The 19,838-nt window shown below is 33.4% G+C and overlaps 1 protein-coding gene across 1 annotated transcript in view; it reads right to left on the minus strand.

The window, feature by feature from the left end:
• LOC134854409 (troponin C-like) overlaps window positions 1-15,629 on the minus strand; it is a 30,823-nt gene extending 15,194 nt beyond the window's left edge. The window contains exons 1-2 of the mRNA XM_063870646.1: window positions 15,368-15,629; window positions 14,639-14,702 (exon numbers count right to left, since the gene is read on the minus strand). Coding sequence (XP_063726716.1) covers window positions 14,639-14,702; window positions 15,368-15,475 — 172 coding nt within the window. The 5' untranslated portion in view covers window positions 15,476-15,629. The remainder of the gene's footprint in view (window positions 1-14,638; window positions 14,703-15,367) is intronic.
• Window positions 15,630-19,838: the final 4,209 nt, after the last annotated feature.

Consider the following 19,838-nt stretch of genomic DNA (forward strand, 5'->3'; position numbering starts at 1 on the left):
ACCTCGTTGAAAAAATCACTGAAATACTCAATATTTACGAAAAGAACCCAAACTTTAAAGGCAAACCATCTTTCAAAAAATGGTGTAATTATTGCCGACGATACGGACATAGTATTTCCGAATGTAGACAAAAACAGCAAGACAATCAAAATAAACCTCAAAAATATAAAGAACCAAATAAATCATTCCATCAATACATGAAAAAAGATCAAAACCTACCGAACAAAACAGTCTACAGCAACAACAGTTCAGGAAAACCACTCCCGAACAATACAAATTATACAAGAAATCAATCACCATATAACTCAAGTTATAGAGGAAGATCACCAGAACGAAGAAACACGCATAATTCATCACAAAATCACTACAATAGACCAAATAGTCGAAATAACTACTCCAGATCACATTCAAATACACAACGATTTGTTTCTAGATCTAATTCCCAATCAAGAAATAACTACTATCCAAGCAACCAATCACGAAATTCATCATACAATAGGAATAGAAACTACTCCTATAATCGAAATAGAAGTTATTCAAACAACCGAAACCAGAATTACCCGAACAATCAATCAAGGAATAACTCATATAATAGATCGAACTATAACAGACCAAACAATAATTACCAAAACAGATCGCGAAATAATTCACAAAATCGACACTCAAGTTATAATAATCGTTATAGAAATTATTCCCAATCACCACACCGGAATAATAATAACTATAATAATTCTAATAATCGCCACAGAAGTACTACACCTAAACATCAAAGACATATTAATCAAGTACAATCTAATCCAGAAACAACATCAGACCCTCCAGGTATTGATGACACAGTAACTGATACGTTACAACTCAATCAAATAAACTGTACATCATCAGATTCAGAAAGCGATACAGAAAACACTCTTTCTATCAATATGATAAAAGTCGAAAATGACTATGAATCTGTCATATATGAACAACCTTTTTCATCACACATATATGAAAATCAATCAGAATTTCTTCAAAATTATTACACTACACCCATAAATTCCACACCAACGACGCAAGAAACAAATGAGATTAACACTACAAATCAAACCAATAAAAATATCAAAACAAAATGCTTGAATACAAACCACATTTATCAAAATATACAAAAAGAACAACCCAAGGAAAAAATTTGGACAATACCATTTCTCTTAGAAAGCCCAAGAAATAAAGAATTTCAACCACCAGACCTTGAAATAGATTTTTTAATTGATTCAGGAGCAGAATCAAACATAATAAACATCCCCACATGGAATGAAATAAAAACTTTACACCCAAAGCTAACACCTCTTGAAACCTCCAGTAAGTTAGCAACAGCACAAGGATCAACATTGATAAACTACGGAAAAATCCAATTATTTCTCCTCCCCACCAGAACAATGGAGCAAAGCAAAATTTTAAATAAGCCATTTAAACAAATATTCCATATCACTGATATTAAATATAATATCATTGGAATACCATTTATTTCGAAGTATATACCAACAATTAACATCCTAAATAGTAAAATATTAATCAAAGATAAATATACAAAAACAAAAGAAACATCCTTAACATTTTTTCAAAGATTAAATAAACAACCACCATTCTTTTCAAAATTCTACCCGATATTTAACCAACAAAGAAAACACCTAAAACCACTATCAGGAAATATCTATAATTTTTCAATCAAACAAGTTCACCAATATGATAAAGAACAAAACAAACAAAAATTTTATATGTCAGATTTTGAATTCAAACCTATTCACAAATTTTTCAAAATCACAATCTCATCCATAAAATATTTGAAAAATTCGAATTCAGATATCATTTCCTTACATGTCTATAACAACACACCTTACCAAGTAACATTACCTTTAGGACTTTTAGGATATTGTGAAACCAACGCTACAATATCACCAATACACGAAAAAGCCTATCGCGTAAATAATATACTCCAATTACTAGATATTTGCCAATCTACAATTCTTAATGAAGAATTATCTATAAATAATATAATAAGTAACGAAAACAGAAATACGGATTATTTCACAAAAACTCCATATTTCAAACCTACATTCAACATAAGTAACTACACAGAGGACCAACAGAAATTTTTAACAATGTTTAATTTCCAACATTCACAAATAACACAAGACGAATTCGAAAAGTTAGCCAAACAGCTAATTAAATATTCATCAGTCTATGCAACATCAAAATTCGATGTTGGAAAAATCAGTTCATCACTACATCTCCCGTTAAAACCAGACGCAGTTTTCAAAAAACAGAGAGCAAGTAAAGTACCAATTCACTTACATGATAAAGTGAACAGATTACTCGATATTTTAGAACAATACAACATTATATCACCAGTTAATAAAGAAGAACAACCAAAAGGGAACACATTTATCAACCCCGTTATCATTCTAGCTAAAGGAGAATCATTAAAAATCGTTCTCGATGCTAGATACCTCAATTCACTTATAGATGAATCAAAATGTAATTGGCCCATTGAACCAATACAAGTTATTTTAACAAAAATAAACGGCAAATACTTTACAACCGCCGATATGAATAGTGCATACAATCAAATGCCACTAGATGAACAATCACGACGTTTAACACAATTTGTTATCGGAAACCAACAATATGAATTCAACCGCTTATTCTATGGAATATCCATAGGACCAGCAGCATTTTCAGCTTTTATGAGCAAAATTTTTAGACCACTAATACTCAAGAAAAACGCAATCACCTATTTAGACGATGTTTTTATGCAATCACAAACAAAAGACGAGATGTTCAATGTTTTAGAAAAATATCACCAAATACTTCAGAACGAAAATCTGAAGGCCGCCCCCGATAAATCACACTTCTTTTTGACAAGAGTTAAATTCTTAGGACATAATATAGAAAGAAAAACAATCACTCCATTGAAATCACGCATTGACGCTATTCAAAAACTTCAACCACCAACAAATAAAAAGAAAATCCAAGAATTTCTTGGAATGTTAAACTTTTTAAGTAAATATGTTTATAAAATGCAATTATATCTACGACCATTTTATAACATCCTTAGACAACAAAATAATTTTGAATGGAACACAGAACATCAAACACGATTTGAAGAAATAAAGAAACTTTTAACTGAACAAATTTCAAACACAATTCCAGATTCAAATCAACCATTTTATGCAATGTGCGATGCTTCGAACTTTGGCATCGGTGCAGCACTATTACAATCACATAATGGTACAAATAAAATGAACCTCATATCAGCAAATTCTCGATTATTCACTCAAGCAGAGCTACGACTCTCAACTCTAATGAGAGAATGTACAGCCATAATATATACACTGACAGAATATGAATTTCTGATACTTGGATCAAAACATCCAACAGTTCTATTCACAGACCATAAACCAATCATCTTTCTCTTTACACAAAAATCTAACCCAAACCACCGAGTTTACAGATTTCAACTAATTCTAATGAAATTTCCAAACTTACATATAGTTTGGACTGCAGGAAAAAATCTTGCATTACCAGACACCTTAAGTCGAAATACACCACCTGAATTACTTACACGAAAAACAACAGTTGAAATACCCAAAAACATAAAATTCTACCTTGCAGAAAACGAAACATCACCCCGATTGGAATGCAAATATGCAGTAAAAACTGATATTGAACAATCACAAATAAATAGTTTACAACATTTCCCACTTTATTTAGATTGTCAAAATAATCATTATGAAGTTGATCTACTTGGAACATCAACTTTCAAACCAATCCCATATTCTCAATGGATAAAAAATAACACCCAACAAAAACGAACAAAACAACACCCGCCTAAGAAAGACCATTTTCCACTAATTGAAAAAGAAGATTTAACTGATAAAATAAATTTATCAGGACCACAAACAAATGATTCAAAATACACAATAAATCAAGTTTTTGACCTTCACGACCCACTTGATACAATACCCTTATCTAAATTCGAAATTGAAAACATTTTTCTCCCTCCAACAGAAACAATTACAATTTCAACACTGAAACAATATCAAAATCTTGACCCGATAATTAGACAACTAAAATCATGGCACAAATATAAAACTAAACCTGTCAAGGCAGATTCAACCATTCTAGGAAACAAAACACTCCTCCGATACTTTCGCAAATTTAACAACACAACAATTAACGAAAATACAGACCTTTTAGAGTATAACCTGAATGAATCTACAGTTCCCTGTCTCCCTTTAAGTATGATTCTTATAGCTTTTAATATTTCACATACACAAAATATTAAAGGACACTCTGGATCAGAAAAAACATATTCAAATTTTATACAAAATTTTTACTTCCCAAATGCACCAATTTGGATAAAAGTACTATGCAATGATTGTATAGTATGTCAACTAAATAAACCTTACCCAAATCAAAAACAAATAGCACAAAAACAAGATTTTAAAGGACAAAGCTTGTACTTTAACCATCGTATCTCATTTCATACTAAAGGACCAATTTCACCCTCATCCGTAGGAAACTCCTACATTATGGTAATTGTTGACGCATTTACACATTATGTAGCACTTAACCCAGTACCACATTGTAACGCTTATTACGCTTACACAACACTCTATGAACACTGGATAGCAAAATTCGGACTACCAGAAATTTTAGTTACAGACAACGGTACAGAATTCATAAATAATGAAATCATCACACTATGTCATTTATATAACATTAAACACAAACCACGTACATCTCATGCACCTTGGACAAACGGCTTAGTCGAAGGTATGAACCGTTCATTACAAGAATATCTTAGATGTATCATCAACGGAAATGATACAAAATATACCGAATGGTCAGCAGATGTAAAATTATTTCCCTTAGCATATAATTCACAAATTACGACAACTTTAGGAATGTCACCATACGAAATGGTTTTTAACCAAAAGCCACGCAAACCAATAATGTTTACAGCAAATTCTCATAAAAACGCACAAGGTTATTGTCAACCAAATAAAGATTCAATTTGTTATAACCTACCTTTACATACACACGATGAAGATCATTTTCATCACCCACAAATTCTTAAACTAGCCTCCGGTACACACACCGAATGGATTCTAAATAGAGATAAAAAACACAATGAAATTTATCAAAAAATAACAAAAAAGTTATTACAAAGACAAAACATTAATGAACAAATCAATTCACGTTTTACACCAGCCTCCGAATTAAAAATTGGAACATTTGTTTTTAATACCTAATTTTAATACTCAAAAAGGAATTTCTAAAAAATTACAACCCCTTCGAAAAGGACCATACCAAATAATTGCAAAACCCACTGATGTCACATATAAAATTACCGACTCAAACAAAAAAGAAATCGTTCAACATCGAAACAACCTATTACCTTATTACCCAAAAGAATACGCACTCCGCGAATTAACTCAATTATATTCTTTCACAGGATTAAAAATCATTCAAAATGAACCACATCTGAAAAACACAGAACAAAACGATAACCCCACCGAAAATCAAAACACAAAACCAACCGCCACCAAAAACAATACACAAAACCATAAAGAATCCCCAAAACAAAGAAAAAATAAAAAAATGACCGAACAAATAATACCCCAAGAACAAATCGACAAATCAGAAAATAGAAAAACAACAAGACTCCGAAATCAACCATGTAAAAACTATAAAATATTCATCCCCCAATCTAAAATTTTAAAGAAAGTGGAATTTCAAAAGTAATTTTAACATTATACTTCACAATCTTGAAACCTCCGAAACATTTTTCATTTACATTTTTCAAAATAACATGCTGACAAGTACGCAATAATTCTAGTTCAAAATAGACCAATAGGATTCATCCAATCCGTCACTTTCTCTAACTCAAACTAAGACCAATTAGACGAATCATATAGAACTCCAGGCACATCTATAACTATAACTTTACGACCTCCAGGTCAAAAATAAGCAAACCACTCCAACTTGACAACTAAAATAAATATCACCATAATACCATACCCCTCCCTTATCTAATAACCCAAAGATCAACAATATTTCCCCAACTCAGACCACGAATACCCCCAAAACAAATTTGTTAACTTAGCCTAAAGTAACAAAATGAACATTTTAATTAGCCTAAAGTATAAAAATCTCACCATACCCCGGATCATTTGACAAACAAAAATAAAGAAAAAGACGACCTCCCGATCACCATGAAAATTGCCCCCAACAATTTTTTACAAAACTCAACCCACTTGTCAAAAAACTAATAAATAATCCGACCACACTTGAAAATTGCCCCAAACAACAAAAAATATTCGATCACGAAGTCATTTCTTAAATGCTCTTCTATCAAACAGTCACTAAAATTATCACAAACCTCAAACAATTTTTTACGATACTTGAAACTTTCATAATATTTCTTTTTGATATCCTTGAATCTTTTCTAATAATCTTAATCATTTTTTGTAATATTTTTTTAATTTTCTACACTATATTCGAACTATTTCTCCAACTTTTAAAAACCCTTGATTATATCCACAGGTACGATTTATACAACTTGTCTAAATGATACGAACAATTTTCAGTAGAACTGATATTTTTTTATTGTTTGTAATTTTCATAACATTTTTATCATCCCTCATTTTGACAATATGCAAATGTATAAAGAAAGCAATCATCACATTTGCCCTAGCAACAATTTTTCTAATTATTTTTTTGGAAGAATATTATAATAAACATAGACCTTCCCACTAAAGTAACAATTCAAAAATCCATCAAAAATTGCTACCCAACAGTCACAGAATCAGTCTTCACCGACATCATCCCAAGATAACCCAACACCACCTTCAACTACTCAAAATCCTCAAACATCTACACGAATTTCTTTTCAAGACAATCCATACACTTTTGAAGAACGACATGCTCGTTTATCAGAACCACTAGAACCAGTTCAACGACAAGCACCTCTAAGCGAACCAACATATAACCTATACCCAACACTACCACAAGAACTAAGTAGAATAAGAAATCCTAGTCAAAACCAAAATACAGTCGAAATAAATAGACAAATTATACATCCTCGACGAAACAGAAATTTTCAAACTCCCCGAGTTCATTTTGATATACCTCAATCCCCATCACAAAACACTCCAGAAAACCCCATTGGTAAATTACCAGAAACCCCTACGCTTCTTTCACAACGTAGCACCTCAAGCCTACCATCAGATTACTTAGGTTCAACACCAACATCTGAACAAATACGTGAAAATCCCTTTAACCCCCCAAACCAGGCATCACGACTACCATATTGGACAACACATTCATTTACACAAGGTGAACTAAATTTAGTCAATGATCCAATAGATATTTCTACGGATACAACAACATCCTCATCACTACCAGAAACATTATCACTACCATCAACACCATCAATAAGCCAGATTTCACCACCACCTTTTAACTTAAATTTTCCAAATAATCTCGACGCCAGATATCGAGAACAATCATCAATAAATATTCCTTTAAGATTAGATTGGAATACATTTACAGCACCTCCACCATTATTTGGACAACATCAAGAAAGTAACCGCCTTCATAACTGGGCACTTAATAGATTACAATATCGCCAAGATATTCACAACGATATCCGTGATCACAATATTCAAATACTCCAACAAAACAGTTTACAATTAAAGTTTGAAATCACAGTTAAGTTAAACAATATTACCCAACATCCCTACCCATTAAACCCACCTAACATAACAGCTCAATCACTACCACCACCGTTTATAACTACTGAAGTAATATACAAATACGACAGATATACCAAAAACACAATTGGCTACATTACATTTTATAATCCATACTCAGGATTATCATACACATGTATATTCTAAAATTATTAATTTTTCTCCAACTCCTTTTTCTAGTAATCTCAAATCAAAACATAAACCCTTCCCCTCGTACAGGACCACAAGATTTATTAGTAACACATTACGATTGTGAAGAAAATGAACAAAAAACACTACATAAATATGCAATAAATCAAGTATCACAATGTGAAACAGAACCACAAGCTATAGAAACCACAAATGTAATAGCAACACTCTATTCAAAAGCCCGAGCAACAACAGTTACAGGTTATAAATTCACAGCAACATTTTCCGAAAAGAAAGTACATTGTTCACAAGTCTCGAACGGAAACAAAAACCGACTTGACCATGAATCATTCTATCAGAGTAATATAGAACGTCTTTTACATCTCAATCCCGACGATTGTAAAAATGAATTACTTAGACTAAACATTACACAAAATAAAAACTCCGAAAGAAAGTTAGTTAACTTTCAAGTTTTTTCAGACTCTGTACATCAATCACAACTTGAAAGACACCAAGGACATATAAAACTAGACGAAAAATACCCATATAACGGCGCACACGGACGATTAACCTATGACCTACACGATAAACATTGGATACCACACATTGGTATAAATAACCCATCCAACTGCAAAGCAGACACAAAAAATAAAGGATACCAAGAAATAATGTTTTTCGATTGGAAAATACAACTCGAAAAAATACAACTAACACGAGATTTATCAGATAATACAATGATCTATCAAGGAATCCGATTACCTTGTAAAAATGATCAAGGTTATTGCGACCCTACAACGAGAACACAAGCAACAATTGTTTGGTTCCCCGAAGATACATGTACAACATTTCAAGTAGCAAGAATACACGCTCGTATGATAAAATTTCACGAAAAATACTTTATACAATCAATTCCATATGAACAAGTACATCCATCACGAAAACAAAGTACTAATTTTAGAAACATACACAATATAGAAAATAAATTGACACGTTTTCAAATATATCAAGAAACAGAACTTGCATGTAAATACAGGAATCCACTTCACAGAACACAATACTCTGAAATATTAGTTGAATACGAAAAAGGATTCGACATGACCACTGGAAAAATAAAACTTGACCCATATGCCACAGGTCATCCTCCAAACGAAGGAACATCCTATATACCAGTTAATTGTGAAAAAAGCAACGGACAACCTGGTGGACATCTAAAACCCCATGACACCAGAAGCACACGCTTACAAGAATTATCACTAATGAATACTACATATTTCGGTAATATCCACTATGATATTCATTTAGATATGAAACTAGATTATACAATTAGCCGAATTTTTCAAGAAATGTCACTCTCCGAATTAGAAACACTACACCAACTATGCGAATTAGAACGAACACAAATATTACAATCACTTGCACTAGCAGTATTAAAAATACCCTATGCAGGATACTTATTATCTGGAAATAGATCAAATTTTTTAGACTATGAAGGAAACATCTTATGGTTTTATACTTGTACTAAAAAAGTATCACCACTATACGTTTTTGAAGATAAACGATGTTATAAAAGAATCCCTATCTTTTATAAGAATAAAGTACATTTCGTGGATACACTTTCACGAAGAACCTATTTCTGGGATACCGCAGTCCCATGTGGATCAGAAAACAGCCACAATGTAGTACAACTAAACCCTGATGAAAATAAATATTATCTTCTCACTCCATATCCAACATTAATGCAATCACTCAAAAAATTTTCACCAGAAAGCATTCGCGCTATTGCTCGAAACCCAAATATAGACTTACAATCAATAGGAATCTATTCAAAATCAGATATTCAACATCACATTAGAACACAACAATTCCAAGAATTATTAACACAAATGGACACTATACAAAGACAATCAATAGACCAAAATTTACGCAAACTTGCAGAAACCGCAGGATTTGCCGATATCTACACGCAAGACTATAGCGGATATTTTAAAGACATTAAAGATTATATATATCTAAACGGTGAAAAATACCGTCCCCAAGATATATCACCAATTAACATTTTTAGCTTTGTTACACTCAAAAATGAGATCCTCGATTTTCTAGGATGGCCCTACTACATCTTAGAAAAATTGACTATTTTATACGCAATGTTTAACTTTATTGGATTTCTTTTCTCACTTTTAAAAGGAATCTACAACACATGTGCTATACACACACAAGTAAACAGACAAGCAAGCGTAGCACGCATACTCTTTGCAGGATTTTTTGGAATCTTTTCTACATCTATAAACAAAATTCTTTTAGACGCACAAATAAAAGAATATAACACAAAAATAGCAACACGACAAAATACATACGACGAAGAACATAACAATGTAGACATAACGCCAACGGCACCACAATTACCACCCCTACCAAATAACCATCCACTATCCCTAGTCCCACGAAATTTTCGAAATTTAGCCATCACACATAATCCAAATTTTCGACTCACCACATCACAAAGTCCCATCCAACATATAATGACACACCAGTCACAAGATGATAATACTTATGAACAAATTATTGAACAACCCCATACCACCGCTTTTCAGTCTCAAAATAATCATTTTTTAGCCCACGATGAGCCGCCAACTTGGATCACTACACCGATCAAATTCCCACCCAACCAATCTTACCTCTCCAATCCCAATAATACCACTTTTTGCTTTTCCGCCACCCGATTTTCCATCTAGTAATGTAACATCAGGCATGAATTCCGACACTAATTCACACATCTCAGTTTTATATTCCATCTCACAACTCAATAACCCGAATATTGAAACCCCCGATGAATTTGCCGACTCAGAACCATCCCCATCCAATAATTTTCATAACTCTTCTAATTTTTCTCAACCCCCTTTTCAACCCATATTATCCAATAACCCTGACCCAATCACTTCCACACCCTCTGATGCTTCCCAAGTTACCCCAACCTACTCCTCATTTCATTCTGACCAATCATCTCATTCTCCAGACACCCCCCGAACCTCCCCAGAGCTAGATAATTTTATTACCCTTCAACAACAACCCTACCACCTCCATACCCCAACAATAAACCAAATCTCCTCCACAATAAATTCATCCAACCCCCCTACCCCTACACCCTCTTCAAATTATACTGAATCATTAGCACCATCATCCACATCAACTGAATCTTCACTCAACACTAATAGAGCTTACCGCACTTTTAAAAGAAAGTTCCCCAACCAATCTTTCCCAGCAAAACCAGGAACAGCCCGTGAATACATCAACCATCCCAAGCATACTAACACAAAAGAATTTTTAGCCATCACCTTACCCTCATTCCCACAATACACCTTAAACACCCCCCACGACACTAACGAAACACGCAACTTTGTAGATGAATACGTTTTAATGCCCACTCTCTCTTGGACCTCATATTATCATTTTACTAACCCTCTTTGCTTACCTTTATCTAACACTCACACCGATATAGAGCGAAATACGGACATGCTATATCGACTCACTACACCACTAACCGCTAGACAATTTACTTACGTTGGATATAAAAAATCACTAAAAACACACACTGCACCTAGAGCTAACGAATATACACTCGAATACTATGATCACAACATCATCAGAGCTAACCAAGATCAATTCTTAGACGACGATCGCTTCGCTAATCCACAAATTACTGAGAAATTTTTCATCAAGACACCATATATATTTACACTAAACATCTTCGACCGAAAGTTTGATCACATTATTTCAGAAGCACTAACAGACACACAAGCATACGAAAGTTTTAAAGAACGCTTCCAAATATTTTCACTAACCTTTCATTTCCTTGCACCACACGAAAGAGATTTACACTGCTCACACGATATTATGTTGCGCACTAAACAAACCCACACATATAGTTATTATCGCTTCATCCAAAATCACTTTGACCTACACACACCCTCTAGACAACCACACCATCGTTTTCAATTCATTAATTCCAAATACACTTCACCATTTTTCCTAAATTTCACATATTGCATTAAAGATACTAACCTTCATGGTATTCTTCGCAATTATGATCCCATAACCCAAATGTACATCTTCTGTCCCATCACCAAGACCTTCAACGCCGATGAATCCCGACCCTTCCTTATCCCGCACGAGTTTGTACAACCTATAGAAATCCCAATTTTAGAATTCATCCACAACACTAAATTCAATCACAAATTATATAATCTAATCCAAAACACACCTTATGAGTTTGCAGTTGGCACTGAAGAACTAACCACTATTAAGGCACTTCAATTGCTTTGGCCACTGCTTCAGACTAAAAATATCATCCGCATCTTAGCTAAACTACTAACAAATTCCGATCTCATCCACGACATCTTCCCCCACGGTTTTTTCCCCGACGACTAACAGGTAAGTATGAATTAAATGAATATTACTAACTAATTAAAATATTAAAAAACTCACCATACTTTATCCATGTTTTCTTTAGATTTTTAGCCTTCATCCGACAATCACCTACAAAAACCACAAAAGACAAATAAAAATCGCAAATTTCATCAAACAGATTTCAAAAATTCTATTAATCTCTTACACTTATAAATTTATAAATTTAATACCAATGCAATAAATTCATTTCTAAAATTTTCCCCACAAGCAGTAAATCTAATTATGATGAAAATTTGTAACTTAAAATTCCCCCATAACTAGCAGTAAATTTCCAAATTCTATGCAGTAAATTAATAAAATGCAAATGCAGTACTAACCTTTTGATATTCTCATTCATTCGCACAGAAATTCTATCCACACTCGCACAGCTCGCCCACGAAGAATTGTTTAAAATAATGAATTTCAGTTTCAAGTTTTCACACTCAACAACTCTAACATATAATAACATGTTTCAAACCTTCCTTTAACCCGGTTGGAAAGGAATCATATACTAAACAAAACTAACCAACGCAGCTTACTAAATACCACAAATCATAGAATAACAGCATGACTAAGAAAAGGAAACCAACGGTACCCAAACCGGATTAACCCAGTTTAAAACTGGATAATTTATTCTTTTGAAGACTATTATAAAGTCTAAGAAAGAAATAATAAAACACAAAAAAGTCGAAAGACAAACCCATACCACGAACAATTTGCTTTTTGGAAAAAGGACATAACCAACAAGACATAAGAAAAACCACAACAAACCCAACATAAAACGTTGTCACATAACAGGACCCCTCATAAAAACCGCATGAAATCATACTCCCACTCCTGGCCTAACCCACCAGGAAGGACGTCCTGAGCATGCTCTATAGCCGGCCTAACCCACCGCGCTACATCCACGCTTTGTGACCACACCTCTATTTTTAATAAGAGCTACTCAAGGGTGAGTAACTCTTCAAAATAACCGAACTAAAACAAAAAGCTTTTGTGAAAACAACTAACTAAAATCATAATTAAAAAATATTAAACTAATAAATGTTTTATAAAATGTAAATTACATTATGCAATACATAGATCAGAATACAACACCAAGGACGAACATCTAAAGACAAAACGACCCCACTACACTCGAGAGAGAATGATCAACCACAATCGATATGCCACTCACAATCACAACTCAAAGGATTTAGAGTACGACTTGACTTCGCAGAAAAGGACTTCATTGAACTAGACCAATGACCACCTCGATGTTCAAGTATACGTACAGATCCGAGTAACCAGGCATCCCCTCCACGCACAATCTCCACGCCATTCCCAAACTAGATCAGACACAAAAGAAGTTCTCCACGCAGAACAGAAAAACCTGACATAGCCAACCATTCTGAAATCAGATTTGAGTTTGTTGCAAAGACTTAGTCGTTGTCACTAGACGACACAACGTCTTATGTCTCTAACTCCAGCTTCCTGGAACTTCTTTAACAAAGAGGAAACGGAAGAAAATGATGTTCGCCAAAAACCAACGTCCATCATCCATCCTTCAAATTGCAGAAGAACTATTCTAAAAAACTCTGTAAAACCCGGATGGGTGGAACCTGATCTAAACTACATTTTATGATTGGATAAATTAGATATTTTACCAATGTAAAGTATTTAATATTAACCAATCATGATCCATCTAACTAACAACCCACTTATTTGTAAGTGCTGAAGTTACTTGTAATTTCAGCACCAGAGAGATTTGAATTTAACTTAGAAATTAGTTGGACTCTCCCGAGCACTTCAGCAGCCGCAATAAACCAGTATACCCTAGATCTATTGAGCCTAGCAGAGACTAGTTAAACAACCTGAGACTAGATAGTATAAGAGTAAGATTAGGATCGGTATTAGACTAAGAAGTTGCACGAATCTATCCGGCCGAAAATAAGATAGCGTGACGAGCAGACGGTGTACCCTATCCGAAATTACTCTATGAGTTATACACTCCAGTCCTAACTCAATACTTTGGCCTTCCAGGCCGAACATAAATATGTATATAATCTATATAAATAATCGGAGTTCTATATCTGGACGGATATCCGTGGTTTTGTTATAAGACAGTGGTCATGTTAACACCGATTGGTTCTTGATAGAAAAAGCATTGTGTTTCACTTATTCATTGAACTCCCCGGCTTGAGAAAGATTTCTTGAATTAAAATCCTGTCGAAAAAGCGTAGACATTAAAGACTTATTTGGAATTCGGAAAAATTTGTTAAATTTGATCTTACCATTTTCGTCGAATTTCTCCATGAGCTCGTCCACATCTGATTGGCTGGGGTTAAGTTGACATACCTGTGAAAACAAATGAGTTCAAACTGACGTGAAAAAAACAATTCAACAGATCCATTTGATCATAAACTACCTCAACAAAACCTCTGGTATGGTGAATGTACAAAATATGTCACAAATGTTATATTGATTTTCTTTTTAGTTTTTTTAGGTGATTTTTGATCCGATCAACGTTCTTGTTGAATAGGGTTATGGTTCCAATAAGATACATCCATTACTGGAGCTACTGGAATGACATTTCTTGCCGGTGACCTGAACTTGTGAAAGAAAATTCCATCTACAACGTCTTTGAGCGGATCGAAAATAACCTTTAATCCTCCGTGGTTCGAGCTGCAATTGATAATTCCGATTTTTTTCCGAGTCACCGATTAAAAATATTTGCAAAAATTTTTCCGACTATTTTAGTTTTTATGCTTGTTTTTTAGCCGCTGATTTTGAAAACAGAGTGAAACGGGGAAAGGCTGGAGAGAGTTGGCAGTGTTGGTGGGGGGGCTGGATATTTGGTTATGCTTAAATTAAAACTCAATCCGAAACCTTCCTTAAGATTTGAGCCTTTGGTTTTTTGTTTTGAAAATTACAACTTTGGGCGGAATAAGTAAAGAGACCCACAAAACCTTCAAACCCCACCCCTGCTATCCATCTAAGTACACTCAGACACAGACACACACCTGCATCAGTTTTTTCAGCTCCTCACTGTCAATGCAGCCACTCTTGTTCACGTCGAATGTCTCGAAACTCCGCCTCCACCGGTCTGCAAACTCATCCGATGATCCCATTTGTCCCGCCGGCGCCAATACTTATGTATTAACTAAAAAACAGCTAATAGTAAGCAAATTTGAGTAAAACTTGTTTTCTCTTCAAGCTGAATTGCTTTGTGATATTATTAGTAATAGTTTGCACGTTTTAATCAAAGAACGAAGACTTCATAGAGCATACATACACCACAACGAAAACAGTTTTTGTCACTAATTTGAGCATATTTAAGATTTGAAAAAGTTCTATCAAAGCTTTGCAGCAGTTGCTTTTTTAAAATTTGATTTTTTTGCCCTTGAATGTTACACGAAAATTTTCTCAAACATTAGCTCATCGATATTTTAACAAAGAATAGCCGCTTCTTAAAGAAAATCAGACTCAAAAACATCCCAGATTCAAGAAATGTTCATTACGAGGCCAAACTGTGCACTGGATTAGGGCAGCGTTTGGTGGGTGTTTGTTCATTGGAATCCAAATACAAGTCTTTAAACATGTTCCAAAATGTAAAGGAATTCCACATACAAAATTTTGTTGGATTCCGCGCAAAAACAACTTGTAAGGTACATTTTGTTGGCAATTTTTAAGCAGATATAGCAAATATAAAAATATTCCGCTCATTTTAACGTATGAAGGAAGGATTTAAGTCAACTCAGCAAACTGTAAGCGGATTCCACAAATTTTAGTCTATAAATCAATGAACACATATTTTCACGACTATAATTTTCTTGATGCATGAAAGAGTAGGACTAGCTTTTTTATCAAAACTATGAAACTAAACGACTAGTGTTTTTTCTTTGAGTGAAAATTAAATTAATTTACTTTGGCTCTATGATTTTTTGTGCAATGTTTTAAGAAAAAAAATGAAACTATATTACTATCTTTTTTTGATCAGGAACTAGATTTGAACAAAATTTTTTAATTTTGTGAAGATATCAACTCCTCGGGCTTACTGCACAAAAACAATGCTACTCATTCATTTTCATAAATGGAAAAGAATGAGTGGCATTGTTTTTGTGCAGTAAGACCAAAGAGTTGATATCTTCACAAAGTTATAAGAATTTTTTACAAATCTAGTTTTTGATCAACAAAATTGATCTGAACCAAAAACCAACCGAAGTATAAGATTTATCTACCTTCAGTAAAAATCGAAACATTCAGACAATTAGTTTGCTTTGTTGTTTCTTTTTAAACTAAACCTATTCGTAATACCGATTTTTCCAGACCAAAAAAGCACAATTGAAATTTGTAAAACAATTTAGTTAACAAATTGTAAATGCATCTATGAAAAAAAAAAACTGAAATAGTTTGCCAAAGAAAGTAACGCCGAGAAGCGTGGACTAAATATTTGGTCGTTTTTTAAAGTTTTTTTAAAAAAAATTCTTTGAATCATTTTTTACAACAAGACTGCTTGTATCAAGGTGAAGTCCTGAAAGTTCCGACTGCATTTTAAAATATATGGAGTAGTGTTCTTTTTTTTAGAAAAGAGGTGAAATTAACCCATGTTGTTTTTCGAAATGTTGTGTATTTTTCCACACAAAGTATGAAAAGTACAAAATGATATTTTTTGCTTACGGCGAAGCAAAAAATAGACCAAATGGGGACCATAGTTTTAGCATGCAGATAAAAATAACTTAAAAAAACTTTCAAAATGATGTTCAATTACATAATTTCCCATCAATTTTCTTGATAATAATACTATCCACAACGTTTTGGCTCTTGATCTCATTATTGTTTATCAGAATTTTGAATGTCAATGAGCACAATAAAAGAATTGACTTAACTTTTATCGTTCCGACTTACAAAAAAGTGACGGATTGTTTGTGCTCTTTATTTGTGGTGGTTTCCTAATGTGGTTTCTTTTCTCCAGACAAATTCGGCTTTATAACTAGCCATTTTTGACCAAATTTTTTCTGTATAACTCAATGAGTATTAATGTTTTAAGAGCAAGTTCAGAAAGTTTTTTTTTTACCTGTGATCATTTTTTGGGAGGTTATGGGGGTTTACAGATTGCTAAATAGGCCAATTTGGGATAAATTTTGCGCAATGATTTTCGTAGTTTTATCTCATACGCCGTTTTTATCCGTTCTAGAAATTGTTAATATTGAACTGAGGCATGTTTTTTAGTCTACTTAATACTTAGCTACGTGTGAAAGTATCATTTTTTCTTTTCATTGAGTGTTGGAGATGACTTATAAAAAAACTTTAAAAAAACGTTATTTTTAATCAATTTTTCACTATACTTTAGACCTTATCAGACAGTCTCAACATTCAAGATAAGTTCATTCTTGTTCAATTTTTTTGTTTAAAAAAATTGAAAAAGAAAAAGAGTTATACATCTGCTTCTAAGTGTTCATGCCTAAATGTTCATCCAGATCTTCCAGAACCACGCTATGTGAATTTCAAATTTTCCAGAAATTCAAATTTAGATACAAAAAGAACAAAACTGCTCGTACTAGGGCGAGGCGCTGAGTGATCTGACTGCAGATCTTTGGAGCAGTAATAAAATGAAAAAATTTAATGGAAAGTCATCCCCCACGCGCCATGTAAAGTACAAAGTGATAGATTTCGCTCCTAGTAACAAATCAATTATGGCAAATAAGCTTCCTTGAACCAATTTCGAACGATTTCTAAGACGGATTAAATCTCCGCTCACGCGAAAGATCGCGAAATTAACAAGGACCCGGTAAACCAACAGGACAAAATGATAAATGGAGGTTCGGAAACTCACTTTAAAATTCAGGTTTAAAAGTCAAGTCGTTTTTTTGTTCACTCAGCGTTGAAATATATATCAAAGAAGTGTGCTTGAGACAAAAAAAACTGGACAACTGGACATTATAAATTTCATAGCTGTGGTTAGCTCTCAATCGAACCTACTAAGTTCCGCCATTTTTCAAAACAAAAACTGAAAAACTCTCATAAATTACTATCTAGTTTACAAAACATTTCCTACTCTCAAGAAAAAGTTTTCGCAATGCAACTTTGAAGTTTTGGTTAGATTTAATGAGCACATAGTCTGCTTTTGACTTTTTGGGTCGAACAATGTCCGTTTTCGACTCTGCTCATCTGTAGAGAAAACTGTTAGTTTTTTTTGGGTTCTTTCAACTTTATCAGTCTTCGTTAGAACAAGGTTCAAACTTCCCGGAGGTTGCTAGACATTGGTTGATTTAATCCGGGTTTGTTTAAATCATTATCTCTACAATTCCGCTCATGATTCGACCCTGTGTGTTTAATGATTCGATCACAATATATATCCAAGAAATTATTTTACTCAGATAATTTTGCAGATCTATACAATTACTTCAGAGCATTGGAATACAAAACACTTTGCTCTCAGTTAATGGCTTCCAACTTTGAAAATTATAAGGGTAATATAAACATAGAGTGGTGTTACGATAACGAGAATCGATGCTGAGAAACTAAAAAAAACTCGTACCATTGGAGCCAAAAATGCATTGAAACTACCAACGCTTGCCACATTAGTGAATTAGGCATAATCGTCACCAAATGCCTTCAAGCGTTGAATAACAAACAAGATATAGGAAAAAAAGATTTCGAACAAAAAAATTCTTAAATTCTTTTCAATTTTTTTCTTACTAAAATCTAAGTTCATTAGTCTACATGACAATTTTTATAGAATGGACGTTATTCGATTATTTTACTCGCTCGAATACAGAAGAGAAACTTTAAAAAATGTCAGCTGGTTTTTCCCAACACAGAGACATTTTTTTTGAAAAAATTCTAGGAATCGTTTCAATCAAGAACGAAGGGGCTTGAATACTATATATCAAACAATCCATTGCCAGACATAAATTGATCCCTGATAAGTCGTGGGAATAATATCGTAGGTAAATTTCATACTCATTTTCAATAGTCGATACAATTACTTTGATTAAATTCTTAAGAGAGAAGAGAGAATTTTTTTTGATTTGAGAAAGTAAAGGCAGAACATTATTGATTCCACCAAAGCAATTGGGAATCTTACTTGACTAAAAACTTGATTTTGAATAAATTTGGTTTTCAAAGTGTAATCACAATGAGTGGCGTAATTAATTGCACTAAAAAACTGTTTGGATCTTGTTAACTTTTTCCGCTTTTGGACCTTGTTAACTACTCCCCCCATGCATATAATAATTTTGACTACCATTTACGTATAAAATATGCATTTTGTCATACTGCTACTGCAATAGCAGTAATTGATTATGTATGTACTACCAACCTGCGGTGCTTACTTATTAATTTCATGGTATACTCAAGGTCACAGTGTGTTGTGACATTGAGACTTAGTTGAGAGGTCAGAGTTTTTCAGTGTTGATCTATCTCTCAGTAACCAAATAAAAGAAAAGAGAAAACAAAGTTCAATATAACAGAATACATTATTGAATTACA

The sequence above is a fragment of the Symsagittifera roscoffensis genome, chromosome 9 (assembly GCF_963678635.1).
Source record: "Symsagittifera roscoffensis chromosome 9, txSymRosc1.1, whole genome shotgun sequence".
NCBI lineage: Eukaryota > Metazoa > Xenacoelomorpha > Acoela > Convolutidae > Symsagittifera > Symsagittifera roscoffensis.